Source organism: Tauraco erythrolophus, chromosome 12 (genome assembly GCF_009769465.1).
Source record: "Tauraco erythrolophus isolate bTauEry1 chromosome 12, bTauEry1.pri, whole genome shotgun sequence".
Lineage (NCBI taxonomy): Eukaryota > Metazoa > Chordata > Aves > Musophagiformes > Musophagidae > Tauraco > Tauraco erythrolophus.
In genome coordinates this window covers 19204934-19230846 of record NC_141476.1, presented here as the reverse complement: position 1 = coordinate 19230846, position 25913 = coordinate 19204934, and the positions used below count along the sequence as shown (strand labels likewise).

The following is a 25913-nucleotide window of genomic DNA, read 5'->3' as shown; positions in this document are numbered from 1 at the left end:
ATCCAGCCCCACAGATCTTCATCAGTGGTTTGGAGTGGAGCAGCAGCTCTGGGCTGCTCTTTTCTTGTGTCACTACTTCGGTGCTGCCTGTGCAAGGACTGCTCACAGGCAATTGCAGAATGCTGCGTCCCTCTGCAACCTGACCACAAGAGCTGAACATCTGGCCTGAAGCTGCTTTTTGGCAGGATATGGGGCCACAGTTTCTGGTTTTGGTTCTCATTGTGTGTGTTACTGCAGCCGTGCTGTTAGGGGCTTGAGTTTGGTGGGCAAGAGCAGAGGTAAGAAAGTGTACAAGGAGAAATGTGCTGGTCTTCCCCTTAGCTGTCTCCATGTAACGCTTGGAACGATCCTGTAGCGTGCATTCCTCCTAGCGTGCATTCCTCCAAGCATCTCGTGTAACATCGTGTAACATTCAGCATTGTGCTCAGTTGTGTCATGCTGGATGAAATCCATGTCTAAACCACTCATTCAGCTCACGAGGGCTGTGACATAAACTGCCTCTCATTGTAGAGCAAATAGAGTGGAAACTTCTGCAGTCTTGCTTTGTGTCTGTCAGGAGACCCCCTACTTCATATACACACAGAAATACGACAGTGCTCTGATCCTGGCTTGCTGCTTACGGCAGCTTTCAAAAATCCTCTCTGTGAAGAGGAACCAGGAGCCATCCGTACTGACAGATAGCGTTCATGCAGCCCTTTTCTGGGCAGGAGGGAGAGAAGTGACTGTAGAGTTCTGGATTTGAATAAGACTTTAAAATGTACGGCGTGAGCCTGCACGCTGTGCCATAAAGTAGCAGAGGTGTCTGCCCAGAATGCAAAACGGTCTCCCAGCAAGGGGCAGCACTGCTCCTGGAGAGCAGCTCTCCTCTGCGGAGAGGAGCACTGCTTTGTTTTCAAAGTGTCATTTAGTGTGTCTGGAACTGCAGAGGACGGATGCTCTGGGAACACCTGGGTGAATTTGATTCTGTTGATTGTGCCGGCTGAAACGGTACCTCTAGTTCCAGGTGCCCACTTCATGTCAGAATATGGAGTGGCTTTAGCTGCATTCCACCACAGATGGCCTGCTGCTGGCCTGCGTCTTTCCCTGAGCTGAAAAGCACCCAGACTGATAAATTTCCCTCTAGTGTAATTATATTGACTAAAATAATAGGGAGAAGGAGAATAAATTCCTATGTGAAGTAGGGGAGGAGCTAGATTCAAATTGGAGTCTCGTTTTAAAGGCAAATGTGCCAAGTCAGGATTGTGTCATTAGAACAGCGTGCAAAGAGCTCCCAGAAGTTAAAAAAAAAAAAAAAAATCAGTAGGGTTTGGTGATGAAACAGTTTTACATGGCCTTGTCTCTGATGTGGTAAAGTACAAAGATGGTAATGAAACAGAGAAAGAAGAATTGGTGAGTGCAGCAAATGTTCTTTGGCGTAGTCTCAGGGGGAGATGGGGGCTGTTTCCCAGCAGACTGGAGCACCTTGCCTGAAAGAGGTGTGCATGGAGTTACCTTCCCATGGAAGGTGAGGGGCTGAAGCAGTAGGAACTAGATACATACCTGGTTTGAAGGTATTGGTGTTCAGATGTGCATCTTTAGGAGAGGAGACAGGCTCTTCACCAGGACAGCTAGGTGTCTAAAATGGTACAATTCACATGCAGACTGGCTTTCCTCTCACTCCTAAGCAGCCAAAAGAGCAGCAGGAGGAGGGAACCAAGCATTTCCTGTCGCTGTTTGTCCGTGTAGAAGCATGTCAGCCCATGATCATCTGGAAAGCGGTGTTTTGGAGTGAGGTGGCCCTGACATGTGAAGGGTGAGGTTGTGACTTGAGGTTGTTCCTCAGCGCTTCAGTTCTTGGAGTTGCTTTCAACATCCAGGATCTCTTAGGATGGTCTTAGCTTCTGTAGTGTTCACCCTGCACTTTGCTGTGGGACATGATGTTTCAGCGCAGGTATCTAGAGTACACAGTTGAATCAGTGGGGCCCATCGGCCACTGACTGAGATGACAGCTTTCCGAAGAGTGAGAAGAGTAAAGGCTCTCTAGTTTCTTGCCTCTAAACTTAAGCTCCCACACCCTCTTGTTACATATGCAATAATATCTATACCAAAAAGAGAAAGCTGGAGTTCTCGTTCCTGCTCCATTGCACTTTTTCATAATACAAGAGATTGGACTTCAAAAGTAAGCAGGTGCTGAAGGAAAAATAGCACAGGCAAAGGAATCGCGTTAGTTCTTTCTGAAATATTGCCCAATTTAAAATGCTGGCTATTCATGTAAAATACATTTGCAGCAAGGTACTTCAAAATGACTTATCAACACTTGCTTTGGAGAGCACTGCCTCCAAGGTAGCACAAAATGTGAAACTAGCGATGGAAAATTACTATGTCTTTAAAAAAAAAAAACCACAACAAACAAAACAAAGCAATTATTTCTTGCCCTGAGGAAGGGTGTGCCTGTCACTGGGTTGTGTAAGGGGAAGTGGGAACACTGTACTATTAACATTCATGATAAACTGCACAGTTAATCATCATCCAGCTAGTCCCTGATTTCTCTCCTTTTTGTTCTGGAGCAGAGGGGTGGTGGTTAAAGGGTTTGTTGTTGGAGGGAAAGGGAAATTGAATATTTAATGTGGCTTTCTTTATGACAAGGCACTAACATGACTCCCGTCTGTATTTAAATGCTGTCCCCAGGTTACGACTATGGCTATGTCTGCGTGGAGTTTTCACTCTTGGAAGAGGCCATCGGATGCATGGAAGCCAACCAGGTTGCTTTACACTTCGGTCAATGCTGCTAGAAGATTTTTTAAAATTTTTTTTGGTGGGGTGGTGGAAAGGCAATGAGGTTTTTTTTAACCATTCAAAGGAAGATCTGTTGTATAATACACAACACTGCAGTTTAAATGTTGTTTCCAGAAACCTGTAAGAGGCTTAGAAATGCCAATGTGAAAGAGTTGCTGGACACCAAATGGTCTGCCCTCCTCCCTAGCGTGTGTCAGCACACTGGCTAGAGTCAGAGGCTGGTGGCTGACAGCCTCCTGATGCAGGTTTTGGCCCTGATGCTTTTGTACTCACCCTGAAATCCAAGTTGCTAGGGTTAAATGCCTCCTCCGGCTGTAGGTGAGGCCTCTGGTATGCAGCTCTGAGTCAACTACGACTTGCACGCTCCACTTTTCCATATGCCTTGTGTGTGGGAGAGATTCTTAATTGTGCATCTCCCCATATCTATTCTGTCCTTTGGCAAGCTGGAGCTGCAAACACGAGGACTACCCTACGTGCAGTTGCACCTGGTAAATCTGAACGTTTCCGGCCCTTAAAAGTGCGAAATGGCTTAACTCCCCAGTGAATAAGTATCCAAGGGAAGCCTTTACTCTGACCTGGTGTTTGAGGCTAGAGCTGTTGTCCACTGCACAAGAGTAAGATGCATAAAATTTGTTAGGTAAAACATAGATTCCTATCTTGCACCACCCTCCCTGTGCCTTCGAACTGCAGGTGATGGATCACTCAAGAAAAAAGACTGAATGATTTATCCCTCTTCTTTCACCGCATTCCTTAAGTCTCCCCTCTGCTGCCTTCCTCCTCCTAATTTTCCTGAGTAAGAGTCCATATCAATGTTCTAAAGCCTTTTTACCTGAATCCCAAGTCTCGCTGTCATGGGAGGAGAGTCACGAGTGAGGTTCAGAGCTGTGCATCTGCAAAAATGTACTTACAGTTAATGAGTCTTCACAGCTGGGGTTTCAAAGGTCCCACTAAGCACTCGCATTTGCCTCTATTTTCAGTTACAGAGGTATTGCAACTTACAAAAACGTTTTACAGAAATAATTCTGTTGCTGGCAAAGAGTCTGGTGCATTCCCACCGGGGTGGTGGTGGGGAGCACAGAGAGAAAAGGCTCCAGAATTAATTATTACTTTTACCATCAGTGACAACTTTTATTTCCCCTTCAGTGTTGCTACAATTCCTGATTTATTTTGTTATCACTGGGGAATCTGTAATTATGTATGACACTCCTTTTAACCAAAGGCCTCTCCATATTCTCTCCTCAATTCTGCTCACATGAAATAATGCCTCCCTATGTGATAGCAATTCCCAAATACCTGGGAATTGGAGAATTCCTTTTTCCTCTTGTTGATGCCTGCTCTGCCTCTTCCCCTAGTTGGAGCATCTTTGCGTATTAGAATAGGTGTCTGACTTGATCAGATTCAGTCTGTTGCTACAGCCAAGAGCCTGTAAGCACCAGTCCTTAAATTGAACTGGGTGCCTAGAGGTGCCCAGTAAATCACTGTGCACACAGGCACATGAGGAGATTCTGGCTGATGTGCAACTCCTGCTTACGCTGACCCTCCCCAGCAGCAGTTATTGCAGGCCTTCAGACTGGATAATTTTTTACCATGTTTCCCTTCCAACATTTAGGCAGGGTGCTGTCAGAACCCCACTGGTGGTTCGGGTGATGGCCCCAGCCGTGCATTCTACCTGGGACATGTTAAAAACAGGTAGGGTATGAAATCTTCCAGTTTTCCTTCCTCCTATACATGGCTCTGTGTGTGTGGAGAGGAAACCTGGATGATGAAGCAGTTTGAAGGGATCACCTCCAAAGCCTGCATGTTCCAATCTTCACTGTCTTGTAGTAGAGCTACCGGAGTTTGTAATTAGTGAAACAAGAAACGTGCTTTTTGGCTTGGAGTGACCCAACCTGTATGAATTTGGTCAGGACAGTTGTAACCTCTAGATTGCCTGACATAGGTTAACTTCTCTGTGTTGCTCTTGATGGAACATGAAAACAAAAGGCCTTCTAATTATTTAAATTATTTTTTTTTAAGAAGAGAGAGGTAATAAGGTTTGTATCTGACCTGCTGCAAGGGAGGGAGCTGACTTTTAAGTTCTCAGTAAAAGCCAAATAGATATTCAGAAAGGAAGTTATGCAATTCAGTTGTCCTCAGACAATAGATACCCCATTTTAATATCTTCCAGAGTAGAGTTGTAAGATCATCTCCTTAGACTGAGAATTAACCTGCATTTTTACAAGCTGCAAAAACCAAAACCTGTGTTAACTAGGACTTAGATTCTTTGATAGTTCAGTTATTTTGGGAAGGTTATCACCTATCTGTCAAATTCAGTTGCTTGTGAGAGCATAAATAGCAGTGTCAGCCCACAGTGACATCCTAACCCCTCACTAGTCAACCTGCCTCTTTCTTAGTCGTCTGTAGGCTGGAAATAAATAGCTTTTGCAGAGACAGCGTTTTTTATGATGTTTAATGCCTGTTTAACTGCCCCTGCCTAAAGAACAATATGCTACACATCTATATTTTATAATTCCTGTATTGTAAAATGCTTTTTTTACTCAGCCCAGACCAGCACTTGGTTCAGATCGTTACCAAATTTGCTAACTACAGATTTACCAGGTCCAACTCCCCCTATTCAGTTAAGTCTAGCAGGTGTATGTGACCACTGAGATTTGAGGGGGCTTCCTGTTAAGTACATCGTGATAAGGAAACGTCCCTCTTCTATGTTGCCCTAATTTTCTAGGGGATTTTCATTCCACTTGTGTCAATTGCCACAGCTAACGTAACGAAAACACCCCCCCTTACTAATCGCTTTGCCGTGTCAATTGTCGCGTTGGCAAGTTGTTACAGCTAAAGGGTCCCATCTAACGTATGCGAAGCGTGAGGGACTGCCGGCGTGGCTGGCACAGAGGTGTTGGGTGGCAGGTTTGGCTGAGCTGGGTGCCGGCTGCCCGCTCTCCCGCTGCCTTTGGGAGGCTCTTTGCCCCCTACGGCAGATGGACCGTTGAGTTGTTTTGCAGAACCCAGGTGCAGCCCTTGTGGCAGCCTGATGGTTGTGATGCTCCTGTTGATCTTTTGTTACAAGTTAGATGTTGTTTGGGTTTTGTGAGAGGAGACCTCTTTTCTGGCTGTGATGAGCTGCTTTTCCTTTGGGGAGGCACAAGTATTTGGAATGGAAAATGGGGTTTCTGTTTGCTAAGTCACATGGTTTCTCCTAAATAATCTTTCCCTCCTTCATTCTCATTTCAAAGGTTGTAGCGTGGTGTGGCATTAATCTTACTGCATTTTCTTTGCATCAAGGGTTGGCGTAGCCCGTCATGTTGTAGCATTCCTGTCTTGGGGCACCATTTTGGCTTCTTGGGAGACAACTTTGGGAATACATCCCACAGCTCTTGTTCTCCGTATGCATTGGAATCCCACTGAGTACCTGAATTCTCTCTTGCACTCCTCCTCTGCCTTCAGAAGAAACACATGTAATAAACCTGTTATTGGTGCAAGAAAGTCAAGCGGGCAGTGAAGTGCCCTTTGTGTGCTGTCGTGTATCATGAAAGCAGGTGAATGAGAAATGGAGAGATCCTGTCTCTGCTGCCTGGATATTTTACTGTTTTAACTGAGGAGTGGAGCTGGTTGTTGTACATATGGAAGCAGAAGCAGCTTTTTTTTTAAGCTTAGGAGCAAATTATTAATCTTGACTGACTTATCTAGTATTGTCTCCAAATCCTCTCAGGCCTCAAACTTAGCAACACTGGCAGCGGGAATATTTCCTAGCTTTTGTTGCTAGTAACTAACATCTTTGTAATCCTTTCCTTCTGTTTCTTAAGTAAGAGGGCAAATGGGAGAGCTATAGCATGAACTTTTAAAAGTACGTACTTAGTGGATTATTGTGGAGGTCTCCAGGCGTGTGCTAGAGTGGTCGTTCCAAGACTTGCTGTTGTGCCTTCCTGTGCTGAGACTGGCACGTTCCGGAGGGCAGTTTCCCCTGCAGTGCTGCGCGGTCCTGGTTCAGCTTGCCGAGCGCAGCGATACCTCCGTTCCCTGCTTGTTTCTTGCTGGAGAGGGTAAGAGAGATTCTTCCTGGATTTTGAGGGTGCTCACTTCACTTGTGCACATCCCACCACTGTGCAACTGGAAGCGTCAGCTGTGCGTTTCTCCTGCTCTGAGCCTGTCTCCTTTTATCCATTCACTGCAGTGCTTTTCTGCATTTAATCTGAGCATAGCTTCTGGTACAGATCAGACTTCACAGGCTTTTCACTGTAGCTGTTGGTGTTAAAATACACAAGATGCTGCGAAAAGCAGCCAAAGCTTAGGACTTTCTGTCCTGAAAACATTCACAGTAACCATTCACAACTCGGTGTGGCTTCCCAGTTAAATACAGAAGGAGCTTGTGGTTATCCTGAGAACACATCTGCTCCGGTGAGGGTGACTTGTAGCCTTGGAGTATTTATTGAAGCCTGTGGTGCAAGGAGTGTGTTGCAATTTGTCAGGGAAAATGTGTGTCCAAACGTCAGAAATAATTGTTTTCCTTTTGGTGGGATATGCTGAGTTGGAGCCTCTGTTGTTTTTTTCTAGAATCTGCAAAGTGTCCCGTGTAACGGAAAATGACACCTCCCTCAAGTGTATTTTCATGGGCTGTCTGGTATCCATTGTTTACTCGCTTGACAACCTCACTTCATCCCTTTAGCTTTATCCTGCAGTTGCAGGTGGTGGTGACAATTGAGCGCGTCCACAAATACACTGAAATCCATTTGCGTGTTGGGCTAAGAGTGCTGGAGGTGGCCTTGCTTTTGATATGTCCTCCTTGGATTGTCAGCTGGCATTACCTTTTGCTTTTCTTGTTGTATTTTAGGTGTGTGGATTTTGCTCAGGTTGTATCATTAGCACACATCTTCTTTTTCCCTGTTAAACCTGTCCTGCTATTGATTGTGTGGATTTCTAGAATTACCTTCTGGAATCGTCCACTTTGAGTGTGTGTATAGAGAGGGGAAAGGCTTGTGTTCATAGGCAGTGTTGCTTCTATGAACACCCTAATGCTTTGGGAACCATGCACATTCTGGAGGAATTTTTATGATCCAAGTGACCTATGGAAAGTTCCCTCCGTAGGCTACCTTGTAATCAGATGAGTGGATTTCCAGGCAGCAGAGCTGATTTGGGTTTTTTGTGTCTGATTCAGTGTGTGACCATGTCATGAGCTCACTCTGGTCTTACATCACTGAGGCTTGACACGTTGAGTCAATTGTTTGTTCGTCCCACTGGTGTCTCACTAATCACTGCATTGTACCGTCATTTAATTGGAGTTGTAAGCCTCTGAGATCCATGGGGAAGCCTGCAGTGGGAGGCTCCTGGTGCTGGGCAGAGGCTTGGCTGTGAGTAAGCAGCTGGATCTGCCGGCGATGACCTGTGAGAGGGCTGGGTGCATGGGTGTAGGTGTGTATATCCTGCAGTGATGTTGTGATAAACGCACTGTCTGCTTTCCTGTTCGGAAGGACTGACTTAATCTCTGTGTGCTACAGAGACCTTTCTTGTGCAGAGAAGGATGTCCTTTGTTGTAAAAATGTAACTGCCAAAAAAATCTGGTACTGAAAATACTTCTCTGGACCGCCTTCTCTTCTGTCGTCTCGACTGTTCAAGCTGTGTGAATCCTCTTAGTCTCTCTTCCTTTGGCACAGGAGGTCATAAGAGATCTTCTGCCAAAGACTTCACGCATTCTTCCTTCAGCCAGTGGTAGCTGCCCATCAGTGTGTTTTTCCTAGCCCTAACTGGATAAAAAACTCCAACCTTCTTCCTGGCAGCTCTGTCCTGCCTTGACTCCGGAAGCAAACCGTGCTAACTGACGTATTTTAAAATAAGTGCGCTTTTAGCTGGAAGAGTTGTGAAGCTGCATCTTCTTGTTCTACTTGTGTGATCCCAGCTTGCCATGTCCCTCCGCCTCCCTGCTCTTATTCCAAAATCCTGTCCCCCTTTTTCCTTCAGCCTCACCTTACCCATGTGATGAGGACTGTATGCTTTGTTATTGCTGCTGCTAAACTGCTGCTCTGTGATGGGATCGTCTCAGAGGACAGGTTCTGGGTGAGCTGCTTGGAGCACACCGCATCTCTAGTTGCTCCTGGGGGAATATGGCCCAGCAAGGTTATCTCAGGACTCAAACATTGCTGTATATTCCAGAATTATCTACTCCATGTACTGAAGCTCACTTGGGCTGCTGTATAAATAGGTTGTTCCAGGTGAAGCATCCTTCCCAAGCCTTCTCCAAACTGAAACTACTCTCCCTTTGGTCCCTGGGCATTTGTGTTCTGGTTATGAGGTTGTTGGGGTTTATTTGCCAGTTGACATTGACAAATATGTGTGATGGAATATTTCTGAAATGCCCCTTCTTTCCCTGTAGATCTCAAATGCCTTGTTAAGCAAGTATTTCGCTGTTGGGATAGATGCTGTATTACAATACCAGGAGCTTGAGCTCACAAATGTTAAGGAATAATTGTGATTTCCTGAAGTTTGTTTAAATAACTTGGTCCATGAGTGTTGTCAAGATAAGTGTCCTGCCCTGTCTGGATGATGCGATACACCAGTACTTGCAGGGCATCACTCACTCCTGTTGGGTGCTGCGTGCTGCTGCGGAGCATCCAAAGGTACATGGGGGTGGATACTCCTTATGCTGGTGGCTCAAAGCGAGGAACCACTGTTGGGCAGCTGGACCTTTGGTCATGCCCAGCATGGCTGTTGTAAAAATGGGGGTACCTGAAAAACTTTGTTTGTGAACATGAAGTGCATCGTGTGCCACAGATGAATCTGCTCTCTGCCCCTTCTGTAGGGCTGAAGTTGTGTTGCAGAGCACTCGTTGGTGGAAGTAGCTTTGTTTCAGTCATTGTCAACACGTGCAGCGTTTTCCTGGGTGACATGGCATCCCGCACGCTCATCCTTTGAATTTGTTTGTAGGTGAGATTTTGCCTTGAGCTAGAAAGGATTTGAAGTAGTCCTTGGGTGCATGTGCAGGATGCAGACAGTCCCCTGTCTGTGTAGCGGTCAGGTCCTCTCCTCCTAACGTGTTAGTGGAACAGTTGTGTGACAATGAGGAAATCTTAATCACCGATGCTATGTATTGGTGCAGTTTCACCTTCAAATGGAGGGCAATATTTTACTGTTGGGCTGCTCCTCCTCACAGGTTGTATGTTTTTCGTTGTGTTTACATTCATGATTGGTTGATTTTTGGATGAAGATCTGTATAAACTCTCAATATATTCTTGTGTAACCGTTTCAAAGGTGTTTATCATTGTGGCATCGAAGTGCTTCAAAGGATGATCTGCGTAGTACAGATAGTGTGTTGCCATGATTGATGGATGGTATACGTGATCAGAAGGTGATTTTGGATTAAGATGTAAAATCCCTTGATCAAGCTCCTATATGAAAGTTAGTAGGACTCATGCCACTAATTTGCTTTGATGCTTTTGAAGTCATCCTTTAAGTAAGCCGGTGACTAACCGCTGCAGATGCACTATCAGAAATTCCCTCTGTACTCTTGGAAATGGATGATGCTGATGGTATGACTGGAGTTACTTAAAGGAAACACAGAGACAGCGAGAGGGAACTGTCTATATGGGTTCAGCTTACAGGAATAAAGGCCTCTTGGTGAGCATACTGTAACTTTCATTTCCAAAGCAAGACCGTTTTCTGTCACAGTTTTGCCATAATGGTTTGCACAAGACCTGTCTCTGCGAGTGAGACAACAGTCCTTCTCAGCCCGATCCCAGCAAGGTCGAGGGGAACACCAGATATGTTTTATGAGCATATGAGCCAGATTATAGTGCTAAGACTCCATCTGGACTGTTTTGATGAGTGGCAGCATACCAAAATGTTGCAATTTTCACTTGATGAGTCGTTTTTGTTAGCTTCAGCATCAGAACGGTCCGTTCATGCCTTTATGCTATCTCGGTGGTGATTGCTTTTCCATTCCTTGGTGCACTGTTGATGTTGGATTGCTGGAACAGGAAGGTAAAAGGGAATCTAGGGTCTGGAAAAAAAATGTCAAACCGCACGCTCTCTGGGGCTGAGGAAGGCAGAAGCACAGCTTCCCTCTCTGCAAGAGTGATGGTCTCTGCTTTTCTGCAGAGACTATTTTTCTTTTTTGCAAAACTATGGTTGTAATAGTGAGAGAGAGCTGAAATTCCCTTCAGATGTGGGTTTTCGTTCATTTTCTTCCCAGTTGAGTTTGTATTGGACCTTGTAATGTAAATCATGGAATTTTGGGTACCTTGAATTAGGGTACATTCAAAAAGAGTACCTTGAATTCTGCTTTTTTCTGCTTGGGTTGTGAGAATCACACAAGGAAAAGGTTAAATTCAGATGTTTCAAGTTTGAAGATGCGAGATCAAAGCTATTGCAAACAGCAACTTTTATGTGTGAATTTCTGTTTCCTTTTGACTGTAACTGGGCTGTTAATATTCTTGACTAGAAATGAAACATGATTAATGTGGAAAATGGGGTCTGGCACACCCGAGTGGGCTATTGTGTCATTATCCATCAATCACAGGCAACAAGGAAACAGGTATTTAACACAGAAGGACACACAGTTATTATCCACCCCATTCCCCTGCAAGCCACAGGGCATTTTCAAGACTCTTATTAAAGCTTTAATACCTATAGAGATCACAAGAAACGCTGTGTGCTACAGGATCAGCGATCAGGAGCGTTGCTGTCATTCTACATCTGTGCAGGACGAGAAGGCATGTTAGGTGGAAGAGCACCGAAGGTGCTGGCAGACAGCAGCCCTCTGCGCTTCCGAGGAAAGGCACAAACTTCCCCCAGTCCTCTCTCCTTCTTGCATCATATCTGGCAACCTGTTTAACCCAGCGTCTGTGAACAGGAGAGCAACTGAGAGATCCTCAGTACCACTGTGTGACCAGCTTATTTGCCTTTGGCTGTGATTGCTCCCAGAAGAGGGCAGTGGGGGGAAAATCCTGAAGCCATTTTGTACAAGACGACACAGGAGGGACGTGAAAAGTTTGTCCTAGCTTCTGCAGCGACAGAAGCTCTAAAGCGTGCAGTGGACTTGTTTCAGGGAAATGTCTGATGTGAAGTAGCATTCTGCCTTAAGGTTTGTTTTCCTGCACTCTTGCACTGTGTGTATGCATTGACAACTACCAGATGTTGCATCCAAGTGTCCTTCTGCGTCTCCATTGCTTCATGTCTTCTTTAAGTTCAGTTAGTTATGTCTCCCACAGATCAACAGCTTCCAGAAGTAGATTCCCCAAAGGACAGTGGTCTAAAATCAAGTGCGTCATGCAATGAAATACATTTTTAATGAGGGTCAAAGCTGTAAAGCTGAAAACATGAGATTTAAGTATTTAAATCCCTGGAACTATCTTCTTTAGAACAAGAGGAGGAAAGTAATTCTTTCCTGTTTTCATAGACAGCAGGGGAAATTTTAGTTTTTGTGATGTACAGTCCATATCTTAGCAGGAAATTAGCAATATTCAGATGGGCTTCATGTACCAGAGTTGAACCAGGATGGCAGTAACAGCCTGAGCAAACATTTTATGTGCTTTTCCATCAAGGATCTGAGGAGCAGAGTTAACACAGAAAGTAATTTGAAGTCCTCAGAATCCCAAGATGTATTTTCTTACATGTAAAATCAGTTTGAGGAGTCTCACTAAGAAGCTGTCTCCTGGTGCGAAGCTGTACAGTAGTGACACGATGACTAAGGTATTTTACTGTTTATCATCCTAGGTTTTTGAAAGCCTGATTGATTCTTCCCAACTTATGATATCACTGGAGAAGGGACCTGAGGTGGTTTGGGTTTTTTTCCCCCAACAAGGCATTCTTCTGTGCCTGGTCCATCTGAGATGGGTGTTTGTCCTCTACCGCTGCGTGCTTCTCTAGAACACTCTCCTGCACACTCAGCTGTCTGGCCAGGCTCTCCTGGAGAGCTGAGGTCAGCCAGTGCAGCCTGGGAGCCTGGATATCCACATAGGGGAGTCGCTGCTTCTGCCTCTTGCACCCTGACAAGGCACTAGGCTCCTTTCTTCAGCAATTCTGGGAATTTGTCGGGTAGGAGAGGTCTGGATGTACCTCTGGATGTTGTGCAGTGCAGTTGATGAACCTCTTAAACCTCAGTGTCCCTGTAAAGCAAGAGCTGCTGGGGCCGATGGGGAGCTGTGACACCCACTAGTGTTATGTTGCACCCAAGCCAGGCTGGCAGGAGAACTCATTTCCTTCCAGAGGGCTCACATAGCTCTGTTCTCACGTTGTGCCAGATTTCTCGGGCAAATACTGACCACAGAGGTTAAAGCAGCCATTTCCCAAATCAGCTCCTCTAAGAAGAGCTCTCTTAAGAGGCAGCACCTGCTCAGATGTTGAAATTGGTACAGGTGCCAGCCTGAAGATGTGCCAGCTGCCTTGTGGTTCTGTCCAGGTGTGACTGTTAAGGATCTGGATTTAGCTTTCGGACAGGCCACCTCAAGGTCACGACAACGTGTGGGAATCGGCATTGAGACAGCACAGGTAAGTGTTGCGCTGCTGGTGCGTTTCCCCAGGCTGCTGGCAGGGTTCTTTCTCTTACCCTTTGGGAGTCAGTGTCAAGCACCCACTTTTGCCATTAACTGGGACTTTAGGGATGTTGAGAAATGAAGTCTCCAAGGACAAAACCTTTTCATTCGGAGCTTCTCCCTCTTCCCAGGGTTTTTTGAGTCTTTTCCTTTCAGCAGAGAGACTGTCCTGCAGGGAGCTTGCCTGAGCACTGGCTGCAGAGAAAGCCTTGCCAATGAAGGCTCCGGGTGCTTAATTCAGTGGGTGCCGAAGTGAGTTTGGAGGCATGTCTTGGGGACCCTCTGGACTGCTCTCTTCCCCATTTACACTTGGTGTGGTGTTAGCGAATGTCGCTGCTGCGCAGAACATCCTGCGCTCCCTTCACCACGTAGGTCAAGCCGTGTTGGAATCGATGTGTGCTCCCGTGGCTACATGCTCCAGCAAAAGGACTCACTTTTGTTTAGGTGTGGGGTCTTTAAATGCTTAATCAAACAGGCTGAATTGTTTAGGAGTAAATTTACCCCTTCAAGGCAGAGCTTTCCAGCCTGACTTTTTTCCAGCATGATTTTGCATTGGGATTGCTCTTTAATGTTTTTATATTGTGCTTCGAATCTGTGAGTAAGGAGCTGGGCCTTTCTTCATTGTTCTCCCAGCTTCCTTCTGGCAGTGGCTAATTGTAAGGTACCCCTGGGGGAAATGCACAGGAAGGTCCTGGGGTGGATTTAGTGCGTTGTGCTTAATCTTTATATTGTTTAACAGCGTTATAGGATGAGATGACCTTTGAGGAAGAAGGTAGCCGTATAACAAAGGATGGAGAAACATGTCCAGGCACTAGAGCAGTATTTTGGAGGTGGGAGGGAAATCCCTGCCTTGGGAGCAAAGGGAGTCTTTGAAGCAGCTGTTGTTCAAACACAGTGTCCAGGCAGTAGATGGTGATGAATCAGAAGAGGAATATAGATGAGGCAGAGCCATGTGGACCCTTCCCTAGAGCCATCTATGAATAATGATACTCGATATGCCAAATATTTAAATACTCTTAAGGTTTGATAGTTTAAGTGTGCTTTTCAAATAGAGGATTCAACCTGATTCATACTTTTTTGGGGACTGGAACAAGTGTTTGATCTGCATAACCTTCTTAGCTTACCCTGTAAGAAGTCCTTAACATCCATGCTTCCTCTTTAGCTATGGAATGGGAGTGGAGCCAGTAACACCAGAGCACAGAACTTGTTCCCCTTGGAGCTGTTATTTCCTGATGCTCCCAGACTCTCACTGTCTGAGCTCTAGAAATGCTCTTCTGACCCCTTTGTACTGTATAGGAAAAGCTTTCACTTCAAAATTTCCACGTTTTTCCAGTGATCCTATAACGCTGATCTGCACGGTGCCCTCATCAGAGGAGTGAGGGAAGCTGGAGGTTAGAATTAGCTGGACAGGGAGATGTCAGAGCTTTCAGTGGCAGATAGAAGGTCCACTTCGCTCCACCGGATCAAAGAAAACTTTCATATGTGTTGAAATCTCCTTAAAGGCTGAAATGCAGAAAGCCATTCATATCACCTACCACCCAAAGCTGGCCCTAGAGCATGTGAAGTCGTAGGCACGTTGTGTGTTTTTTCAGGCTGCGACACGTTGCTGTTATCCTTCCTGGAGCCGTAATTGGGAGCTTGCCTGTACCGACTGTTTGGTGGTGTTCTCAGAGCAGGACTGAGTGTACTGACAAGTGAAGCAAATGCTCTGTTTAAAAGATATGCACTTTGAGAGCCCTAACTTGGAAGTGAATTGGAGTTCAGAATCCAGGCAACAAAATGTAGAGAGCTGTCATAGTCTGAAACACAATTTCAGTGTATGTTTGCAAGAAGGATGTCAGTGGGGGGAGATGAATTATAGAAAGATACTGGGACTTGCTTAAAAAGAGTATGGCTGGTATCCAGGGAACTTAGAAATCGTAGGAAGAAAACTGGAGGTGTCTCAGCAGGCTACATGGGGTGTCTGTGGAAATAAGGTACTTAGAGGATGCAGACTGGTACCTTCTGCTAAAGGACAAAGGACCTGGATAACCAGGCAGACAGGGAGTCTGGGAAGGGCTGTTTGGGAGCAACAAGAAATGGAAAATTGTATGTCACAGTGGATGGTCCCAGTGCAGGTGGGTAATGGGTTTTGTATGAAAGGAGTTTGAAAACGAGGCACTGAGTGCTATCTGGGATAAAATAATCCTTGGATAGCATCTTAGTCTGTTATATTTAGCTACTACATCTTTAGGACTCTCTAAGTTATCCTCCTAGTGCCTCAGTTCTGTGTTAGCGTCAATTTTGTTTAACATGCCCGTCAGTGATGTGCCTGAAATGATGTTCTGTTAACTCAGGATTGATGGTGTCATCTTTGGGCTCTCAGTCTCAGGCCTCCTCTGACCTTGGAGACCATGAGCCGTGAGCATGCCACGCTGATTGGCGTCAGATTGCTGTTGAGGTGAATGCCTCGCTGCTAAATGCTTCAAGATGATGCCACGTGCTCTTCAGCTCCATAGCATTGCTGATGCCCAGGAGCCAAACATCCTCATTTCCAGGTGACCACTAACACAACTATTGTGCAAGATTCATCTCAGTTTTAGTCTTGATAGAGACTTGATAATACACAGCAAGGTTGTTTGGATCCACTGGGTGATGTAACCATTCCCAGGCATCCACTGCTTGTCAGACCATCCTTTTCCCCTGTTTTATCTTGAATCTTTGGCTTTGGCTGTCAACTAGTCAGCAGTAGTGTACTGGACACTGATAGATCAGGCGGATAAAAAGAAGTCCCTGAGCTGCAAAACATTAGGGAGCTGGAAAAGGGGACTGAGAGTCTTGGGGAAAGTCTCAGTTATATCAGGAATTTGCTTGTAGTTACTGTTCCTTTAGGAAATGCCAGATTGCCGCAATGCCCTGCAGCAGGCTGGATTGCTCGCGTTTCTTCATCTCTCTGCATCATGCTCTGTTTTCTAAATGTTTAATTACAGATGGTTTGTGGGTTCACAGCTTTTCTCATCTGCTTTTTGTCAAAGGTGAGCAGATGTACTGCCTGTTGCTCTGTAGAGTTGAGTCCCTTGTACGGCAGCTGCCATGAAGCCCGGAGATAAAAATTTCAGCATATGGGAAACATGGGATGAGAAGCCAGTTTCTGTGGCTGAGATGATCATGTTTTGAAATATATCCAGCTGGTCTCTCATCCTCCCAGGTGTCTTGGTGTTGGCCCTCTGCTCCGTCCCTGGAAGCTGCTACCTCTGGAATTCCATCACCAGCTGAGGATGTGTGGGTTAGAGGGACCTTTGGTCTTTGACCCCATCTGTCTGCTTTATCTGAAGATGAATACCTTCAGGGAGAGAGCCTTGTGCTCTCTCTGCCAGCTTCTGTGTGTTCTTCCTTTCATCTTACAAAGATGAGGACCATGGCAGTGAAATAGGATGTGATTATGTAATTTACATGGTGGTGTGGTTGGGGTTGTTAAATTTGCATTTATAATCTGTACTCAAATAGGAGAAAAACCTGAAAACAGTCTGATTTGCGGTCACAAGTGGGTAACCCAACTTCTGCTGTCAGTCACTTGTCTCCCAGTGCTGTCCAGTGCATTTGGAGGCCGGGACTGGAAAATACCCTGAGGATGGTGAGAGCTCGTTGTTCTAGGAAGTGCTGCTGGGACCATGAGCTCCCTCTGCATTCCCAGGCTGCCTCCTAGGGTACTATCCGAGCCTCCCCAAGGCGATAAGCACTAGTCATTAATCGGTTTAAATAATTTTTAAATGATGGATGTATAATGATTTTTGAATAACCATCCTAATTATAGTAAATATGCATGAGAGCTGAATTAACGTCACATAAACGAGGTTAATTCTGATATTTTAATGTGACTGCTTTGTTGTGCTGCCTGTAAGCATGCTTTTGTCATAATCTTTGTATGGAATTTTTTATCTGTTTGCAAGTTATATTTTCAGTTCATTTTTAACATGTGGAACCATGTCAGTCTTCCGATTTGGTTATTACTCAGCAAGAAGGATACCAGGACCTGTCAGTTCATGGCACGGATACTTTCCATTTAATCAAACTGTGAACAATATAAGGAAGTAATTAGCTGAAGTGGTCTTTGGTTTTGTGCATGAGCCAGCTGCTTTAGGAGATCTGAATATGGTTCGCTGGTGGTGCAGGCACCTCCTGCACTCCCTTGGTTGCTGCTCTGTGGTTGTAGCCAAGGAGAAAACTTTGGCTTATTAATCCGTGTGGATTTAGGGGCTCTGGAGCTGAGACTTGGTTCTGTTCCAAAAATGACCCGTGCCACTCTAAGTGTGTCATTGATAAACCTGAGACTGACAATTGCTGTTCCATGGAGTCAGGTACCCATGGTCTTTCTTGTGACAAGGGACGGTGGCATGCGGTTACCATCCCGCTGGAGGAGCTGAGCACATTCCACCTTCTTCTGTAGCCATCCACAGCGGCACTGGTTGCTACAGCCATGTCTTGGAGCGGTTTGGCAGCTCCTGTGGTAGCTGTTGAAGCATGACCCATGGGGTGGAATACTTGGAGAGCTGTCAGCTCATTGTTAAGAGGCTCCAAAGTGAGATTTAACTGAAGCTTTTAATGTTTGGCCAACTCAGTTAAAGCAGAAGCCTGGTTTGATTTGAGAGAGTGTGCCGTGCTCCAAAAGCTCTCCACGTTTCAGATTTTCTAGGTCACTCTTGGATGCTCTAAATTTCTTTCAGAGAAACAGTTAGCAAAAACTTTGACATTGATGATTTGTATTCTTCTGTCGTCTCGGTCTTGGAGAGCTTAGAAATATGTTTTTGGCAAGTTCTCCCCCTCCTCAACCTCCAGTCATCATCATTAGAAGGCTGTCAACGAGCATGAAAAATACCAGCATGCCAACTGTAAATGCTAATTAACAGAGAAGCAGCTGAAGCGGGTACCTCGTGCCATGCCTGACCCGCGGCAGTCTGTCTCCTGGCCCTGGCAGTAGCTCCGTTGCTTCCCCAGGAAGCGTGATCAAAGCGATCTGCGCTCCCGTACCTGCGCTGCTCGGCAGCACGCACAGCTTCTGCCCCTGCGAGTCCGCGGAGCTCTGTTCGGAGCAGGAGGTGAGTTCTTTCCCGGCTACAGTAGTACGATTGCAAAGAGGCAAAACTTCAGATGAGTTAAAACCAGCCTCGTGATCGGGCATTTCGTGTGCTCGGAGTGTGGTCTGTTTTTTTTTTTTCCTTACAGTTAGGCTTACCTTTACCATTTAGATCTTACTGATATTCTTTTAATGCTTCTGGTTTAACTGCCTTTGGGGACAAAGAATGTGGAAACTGCTCTAGTAAAACTGGAGTTTTGTGGCCGAAGCCTTGTGGCCAGCTGACGTGCAGTCTCCAAAGTGCTTTTGGAAGGATTTTGTCACCTGTGGATATCATGGCTAAGGGATTTTCCCTTTGTCTTTCCCTCTCTTAAAGTAACCTGTGTTCTTGTGGGGTTTGTCCCTACTCAACAAAGGGCTTCGAGACATTGCTACTTTCTGTGTCTGCTTTCTGCAGACAGGCTTTACAGTTTCATGGAGTCGCTCTCTAGGACCACCTCATGATGGGATTGCTCAGTTGATCAGAGTCTACTGACAGTAATATTTGCATACTAAGCCATTGGCTGTTATTCCTGACGATGCAAATTTTTTAGTAGCTTTAGCCGAAATGGCTTGTACTGAATTGTTTTGCTTAGACTGGCATCCTGGATTGCATCTCCAACAGACCTCTAAGCGAAAAAACATGTATAACTGCGTTTGAAAGATACTGAACAGTAGCATAAATCATTGCTCCCAGCAGTAAAATCCTGATGCTCTGTTTTGATGACTTTGGCAATTCAGAAAAAAGCAGTAGAAGCTGCTCGTGCTCTTGGAAATCTAGGCATTTCCATGGCTGAGAGCTCGGTGTCCTAGTCCAACAGAGCTGTGCTGTCTTTTAAACCCTTCACTGGTGAGTCAACTGTGTGTTTACTGCTAGTTTTGAGGGGGAGGTTCCTGACTGGAAGGACCAGAGAGACATTTCTGTAGCGTACTGATTTAGAAAGAAAAGGCCAAGCTGCTCAGAAGTGCAGGATGTTGAAAATCCACGAGGAGAATTAACGGGCATAGTGCAAGTGAGTCAGTGAGAGACGTCCAGGATAAAATGCATGAATATGGAAGAGATTGTTACTGCCTGGGGACCAGACAGTACATGTGGCATACCTTAGACTTACCTTATTTTTTTTCCCCAGCACTGTTCCCTGAAATTCTCAGATGATCTTTGTGATTTCACAAAGATCTGCTCAACTGAAAGTAGTGAACTGAAAATTAAGAGTATTATCCAGAACGTTTGGCAGAGAAAAGGAAGATGATATAGATGAAAAAGAATAAGCACTGACAGAGGAAATAAAGGTTCTGAAAATATTTGGGATGGAATCTAGTAACAAAATGGGGCAATGAGGAATTTAAAGTCACTGAATCCTGACAGTGTGGGTCCTAAATGAAGGACTCATTTTGGTGTGTTAAATGATGATTGCAACCTTGAAAATTACTTTATCAAGAAGAAATCAGTAAGAGAGAGCTTGGTGAAAAAGTGAGCAGGCAATCAGCAGGGTGTTAAGGAAATTAGGGAGTAATTATGCAAGTGACACTTTCTGCAGTCTCCGAGAACTGAATTTGCAGTAGAGACCAGCAGCACATGCACTTAAAAACCATTTTCCGTAAAACCAAAAATAATCTTAAAGCTTTCTGGCAAGTTTTATCTTCAGTGGCTGGTAGGAGGATGAAGCTGTGTGATGCGTTGCCCTACCAGAGGAAGTGTCTTCAAATCCAGTTCTTGTTTCCTGAGCTCATAGGCAGGGCTGCAACTGCCTACTGCAGAGCTGCTGTTTCCGAGGACTTTCCTCGGCTCACGGAGTGGCCTCAGCTCTGCTTGTGAGGATGTGCACCCTGCCTTCTCTCCCTGCCTGTGCTTGTTGGGTCCTGGGGCAGATGCTGGTGTTTCTAGCCTGCTCTCCTGGCACCACCTGTCTCTTGAGTGTGTAATGTGATGTGATGGGTGACCTGCCTGGGAGAGGGAGCACATCCATCTCAGAGGGACCAACAGTCCCAGTGGGACAGCCTTGATTTCCACTTCCCTGTCTTTCTCACTTGTGTTTCCTCACATGCCTTAAAGAAGGTGCAAACCTTCTCCTGGACATGTAAAGTAGGCAGTACTCACAACTGTGAATAGACTCCGAGGAGCTTCCTTGCATCTGAGTTTGCATCACTGTGCTCTGGGTGCACATGCCAGCCCTCAGGAAGATCTCAGAATGGCTCAGCTTTCTGTAAGGCAAAGGCAAATCCATGCTGGAGAGCAGCGCTTGAACAGCTGGGTGGCAGAGCAGAAACCCCTGAAGTGTTCAACACGTACGGACCTGGTAGGAAAGGACCATAGAAAGCCAGCTACTGGGGGGTGGTGGTGGCACCTGACCTTACCGAGCAGTGCCTTTGGTCTCCAACTTTCTCTGCTGCGTTTTTTCATAGGGGTTAAAGAATTGTTGTACCGTCACTTGAGTGATTCCCCTCCATGAATTCTTCCCCCCTATTTTACGTATTCCCTAGCATCTCCGTCACATTGTGCACAGCAATTTATGCATGGGTGTATCACGACTTTTGAATAGTAACTCTGGGAACTTGTTTTCTCATGTTCATGGTTTGCTCTGGGGGGTCTTGTGTAACTAGGCTACTGGGTCGGACTACCTGGGAAGCTTCTGACTTCATGAGAGGTCCTCAGAATAGCTCGAGGCTGTTCACAGCTCCCTGGCAGCTGTCTGTACCATCCAGCAGTGGGCCAGAAGAACAGCTGCTGTGCTGGGTCTTGGAGGACCTGGAACTGAGTCTTGTTATCGTCACCGAGTCTTGTATTGTGGTATTGGGAAATATGGACTGCGTGGTCTGGCAGTGCCTCCAGTGACATGAAATGTCTCCTGGCTCTGTGCATTTGTGGCTCAGCCTACATCCTGCATGCCCAGGCATGGTCTGTTGTCCACGGCAGGTGAGAGTCGCCAGGAATCCTCGCTGCTCACTGCTTTCTTGGGATGTTCCGGGCAGGAGCTGGGGAACTTGCACCTACGACTTCATTTCACCCTTAAATCATCTGTGTTTCAGCAAAGCTTGTGGGTTTGTTGGGCTCCTGACATCTCTCCAAAGCATCACGCATGGAGCTGAAAGCAGCGTGTCTTTGTAGGCAGTGGAGCTCCTCTGCTGCTGCTGTACAGGTGCTCAAAGCCAACTCCACCAAGGACTGGCTGCGGAGCCAGTGGCTTTGCCACGTGCTAGCAAGCTTCCCTGAAGGAAAGCCAAGGTTTCATGAGTGACATGAAGACAAACTCAAATACAAGAATTCTCTCACCTCAGTGGCATTTTTCCTTGTGTTCCTCCTCAAGTAACTGCCTTGAGGCCAGCCTGGTAGTGGCTGGCGTGAAGGAGGCTGTCCAGCTGCCCCTTTCCAGCAAGCGGACAAAACCCTCACGTGCTCTGGTGACCTTGTCTCTGCTCTTCCTGGGAGGTGGCAAAACCTCTTCTGCCTAGTTCCTCCGGAGCTAACACACAGCTTTGTAGCCCCATGCTAGCGCAGGGCACAGGCAATTTCCCTTCCACTTCCATGGCAAAGCTCCAGCTAACTGAACCAGGAGACTTTCTCCTCCTTTCACCCCGTTTCACTTGCCAAACCTTTAGGAACCAGAGCTTTAACCCGTTTCTTTGCCTCTGAGTAATCTGCGTGTGCTGGGCACATTCGTCATTCACCCCCTTGTCTCAACAGGGAACTCTTTCGATCGGTGGCAAAGAAGTGACCCTTGAGTACACTCCGTGCCCAGAGTTTTGGCGCTGCAAACGTGTAAGTATGCAACCAGAGAGCCGTGTTGTGCTTCCCCTGCTGACTCTTACGGCAGTGGCAGCACGGAAGAGCCTTAGATATTTGTTCAGTGGCTGAAGATCCTTAACGGTAATACCTGTCCCGAACCTCTTGCCTCTCCTAAACTTCTACAGTTTTCCCTGCCTTGTTTTTGGTACCACCTAAGAGCGCATGTTGCTTTGGTACAGGTAGCTGTTTTATGCACAGAGCAGTTTCATCCCCATGCAGTGGTTCCCTTTTAACATGTGGGGAAAATAGCGTGTGGATGCTTTCTCCTTAAAAACCAAAATGAGACAGTGATTCTGCCAACTGGAATGGGAAAGGCTTTCACTCTGGTTCACGTGTGTAACCGCAAGTGTATTCACTGCCCAGGTAACCAGAGCTTTCACCAGTGTAACAGTGCAAACCACCCCTCTGTCTCACGCAGGAACCTGTGATCCAAATTTGAGTGTAGTAAGTGCAGCGGGGAAGGAAGCATGGAAACGAGTCCAAGCCCAGGCAGCAGTTAGTAGACTGGGCCTGGCCCATTTCTGGGGAGGCACAGTTGCCCAAGGGTCAGTTTTGTTTCCATGCCCTTCCTGTGATTCTCCCAGAACAGGTGCCATCGGCTGCAGTAGGGTGGGGAGGAGCGCTGGAACAGAGCCTGCGTTCCCACTGACTGCAGACCAAGAGATTGCCACAGGGCAGGAAGGGGATCAGTTCTGGTTAGACTCCCACCTTGACCATTGGATCACACGGGGCTACAAAGACCCTCATCCAGGCTAATTGGATGCACTCCAGGTGCCAGCAGAGTCATTGTTTGACATCTCGTTTGTGCTCGCAACGCTCCGGACATCAAGTGGAGACAGGAGTTTCAGGCAGTGGTTTCACCCCAGCTCTCAGTGCAATGAGAAGTAGCTGGAGCGTATGTCCCTGCTGTTGCTGTGTGTAAGCGTGGCCTGAAAGAGCTGCCTTGTGCCCCAGAACATTTGCAGGGCTTCAGTTAGAGGGGAAAAAAGAGGTATGAAAGAGAAGCGATGCATTTACAGAAAGATTGAAGAGGAAGTTAGGAATGCTGTGTTCGGAGAGAGCCGTGAAGACAGGGCACGTGGCTCTTTCCACGGTGGCTCTGGGTGGGACAACCATCCGCACCTGTACAGCTCTACCTCTTGGTTAGCAGGCACCTCTTCATTGACTCTCTTCATTGTGCAGCAAATTACATCAATGTCGACTCTTTAGCCCAGATAAAGAGTTTTCTCTGCTTTAGGAGTGAGTTGAGGTTAGAGAATACAAAGGTGGCTTTGGATCCTTTGAAGCACCAGGATGGCTAGCAGTATGGTGCCTGGCGTGGAGCTTTTTGGTCCAGCGCCACTTGAGAGGCGGAAGGTCTCATCTCAAGGACTAGTGAAGTACCTTCATGGTGTGAACAAATCTGTTCTCAGAGGTTGTGTGAAAATCCTATTCCCAAGGCAATCCCAGTTGAGCCATGGGAGCATTTCCCTTCCACTCCGGCCAAGGCTCCTGCTGCCATTTACCCATCTTGTCTCTCAAGCTCTTGCTGTGCCTTTTCCGTGGCTGTTACTTTCTGAAAGCACTGCAGAGTCTGGCATTCAAAACATGACTTCCTCATGCTGTCCATCTTCCATTGCAGTGTAAGGTGTGTACTGTGGGCTACAGATCTTCCTGCTCCTATTGCAAGCTCCCAAGAGATGGTGAGTATGTCTGGTCCCTCTGTGCTTGGTCGGTTAAAAGTTTCATCTGCCCTGACAAGTAAGTTTATCTTCTCGCTTCCCTGTGGCATCCCTCTTGGTGGACTAGCTGAGCACTGTGTAGCAGGATCGTTAGTTTTGCTTCATTTAGTCCCTTTTCCCTGTCAACGCTAAAGATCCTACACATGAGTGTGTTGCTCCCAGGATCTCTGTTCTTGTGAGGCTTGGTGGAGAGGTGTCTTACTGCACAAAGCCTGTCCATCCTATTGCTCTGGCGTTGTCTGTCATCCACGGAGTTACAGGTTGTGTCCCCTCCAGGGCTGTGAGCTAGTACTGCTGGCCGTACGTGAGATGGCTTCCCCTCAGCCCACCTTCCTTGGGAGATGCAGCTGCATGTTTTTAGTGTTATTCTCTTGAGGCTCTCAGAACAGAAGTGAATCCAGAACTTGAATTGCTGAACTCGCCTTGTGACTGTAAGAAGTGCATAGAGAGGAGTTCTGCTTCTCCAGGAGCTTCTCCTCGCCCCACCAACACCTTTGCTTTTTTGAGTGGGAGGGCGTGAGAGCCAAAACAGTCACTTCAGGAACTGCTTTCTTTGGGATAAGCAGGTATTCCAGGCACTCTGTAAGCTTTGATTTTGTATGTTTGAGCAGACTTCTGATGTTTTGCGTTTCTTACCCGCATAGCCCAGGCAGAAGGGCATTAAAATAACTGCTGATGCAGAACTCTCTATTTACTGAAGCGCTGTCCCCATGGTTGTGCTTTCCTTGCACCGGGGCTCCTCCGTCAGCGTTATGAAGGCAAAATTCGCATAGCTGGCCCAACGCAACTGTGGGTTGTAATAAAACTGCCGAAGAGAAAATTAAACAGAGCCTTTAAGATGCTGTGAAGACAGATTGTGGTGCATGCTCCTTACTGACCTGGTTTTGTTGGTTGTGAGAACGTGTAATAAGGTAACCTCCTTTAATTGCTGGGTGAAACAAAACAACTCTATAGGCACATACAGGCATCACTACAGCTTTGCATGGGTTGTTGCGTGCTTTGTGATTGATGATCTTGAAATGGGTTTTAATACGCCTCTCTTACAGGGAGCAGAGCAGGCCCAGAGTCCAGAGGTGGTTCTGAGGGAGAGGACACATCAGCTGAGCAAGAATTCGGTAAGAGAATTGCTCTCCCCATCTCTGGGGTCACACTCATGTCTGTGTGATTTGCATGGGCAGTTTTCACAGCTGCACGTGCAGACTGGTTTCATGTGTAAATTTTACCTTCGGTTCTGCTCGTGAAGTGTAGCCAAAACTCTGCACGCTGCAGACAAATCGGTACGAGCCTGTCCAATGTGGGCTGTGCTGACAGCCAAGCAAGTCAGCGTGCAGCTTTCCCAACATTTATGTGCAAAATGGTTGTGCGTGGTGCTGTGCTGCCCAAACAGAAAGAGAGCAGGGAGGTGCTCTGGGGGACATTAAAGAGTTGAGCTTCACTGTGCCAAACCTTGCACTCTTGTTTCTTTCTTTTTGTGGAAGAGGCTTCAGCAACAGGTACATGGTTAGTGGTGCCTGACTTTGCAGCCCCACAGCTTTGGCTTCCATTTCCAACAGCTTTAGAAGCTCAGGTAGGGATCTCTCTTGAAGATGTTTCAGAGACCTACAAGTACAGAACCTTGATGGGATTGATTCTATTGCGTAGCTAGGCTGGGGGACAGGGTGTTTACTCATAATACTTACCTCGTCTGGTAAGTAGGCACCTGGTAAAAGCAGTGATTGTATCATGATGCATTTCACTGAGTGATCATAGGAGTCTGAACCCAGTTTTCCTTCTAGCACAGAGACAAGGTGACAGTTACTAGTTGATATTGCTCGGCTCTGGGTGTTCAAGAGTACCTGAGGCATAGTAAGGATATCACTGCCATGTAGATTGTTTTGGACATGGGACGAACATATCCAAGCCCATCCCTGATTCACGTTTGCCCAGGCAAGAGCTAGACCTAAAAGGAAGGCCAGAAAGGCTCTTGTTTATGACAGGAAGGGTCAGGTAAAGGAGACCAACATGAAACAAGGCAACAGAAGGAT

The 25913-nt window shown here is 46.4% G+C and overlaps 1 protein-coding gene across 1 annotated transcript in view; it reads left to right on the top strand.

Moving 5' to 3' along the window:
• Positions 1-25913, top strand: part of RBM6 (RNA binding motif protein 6) — a 58033-nt gene that overhangs the window by 19416 nt on the left and 12704 nt on the right. Inside the window, 4 exon segments of the mRNA XM_086619054.1 lie at positions 2668-2741; positions 22067-22141; positions 23790-23850; positions 24936-25004. Of these exon segments, the coding sequence (XP_086475180.1) occupies positions 2668-2741; positions 22067-22141; positions 23790-23850; positions 24936-25004 (279 nt within the window).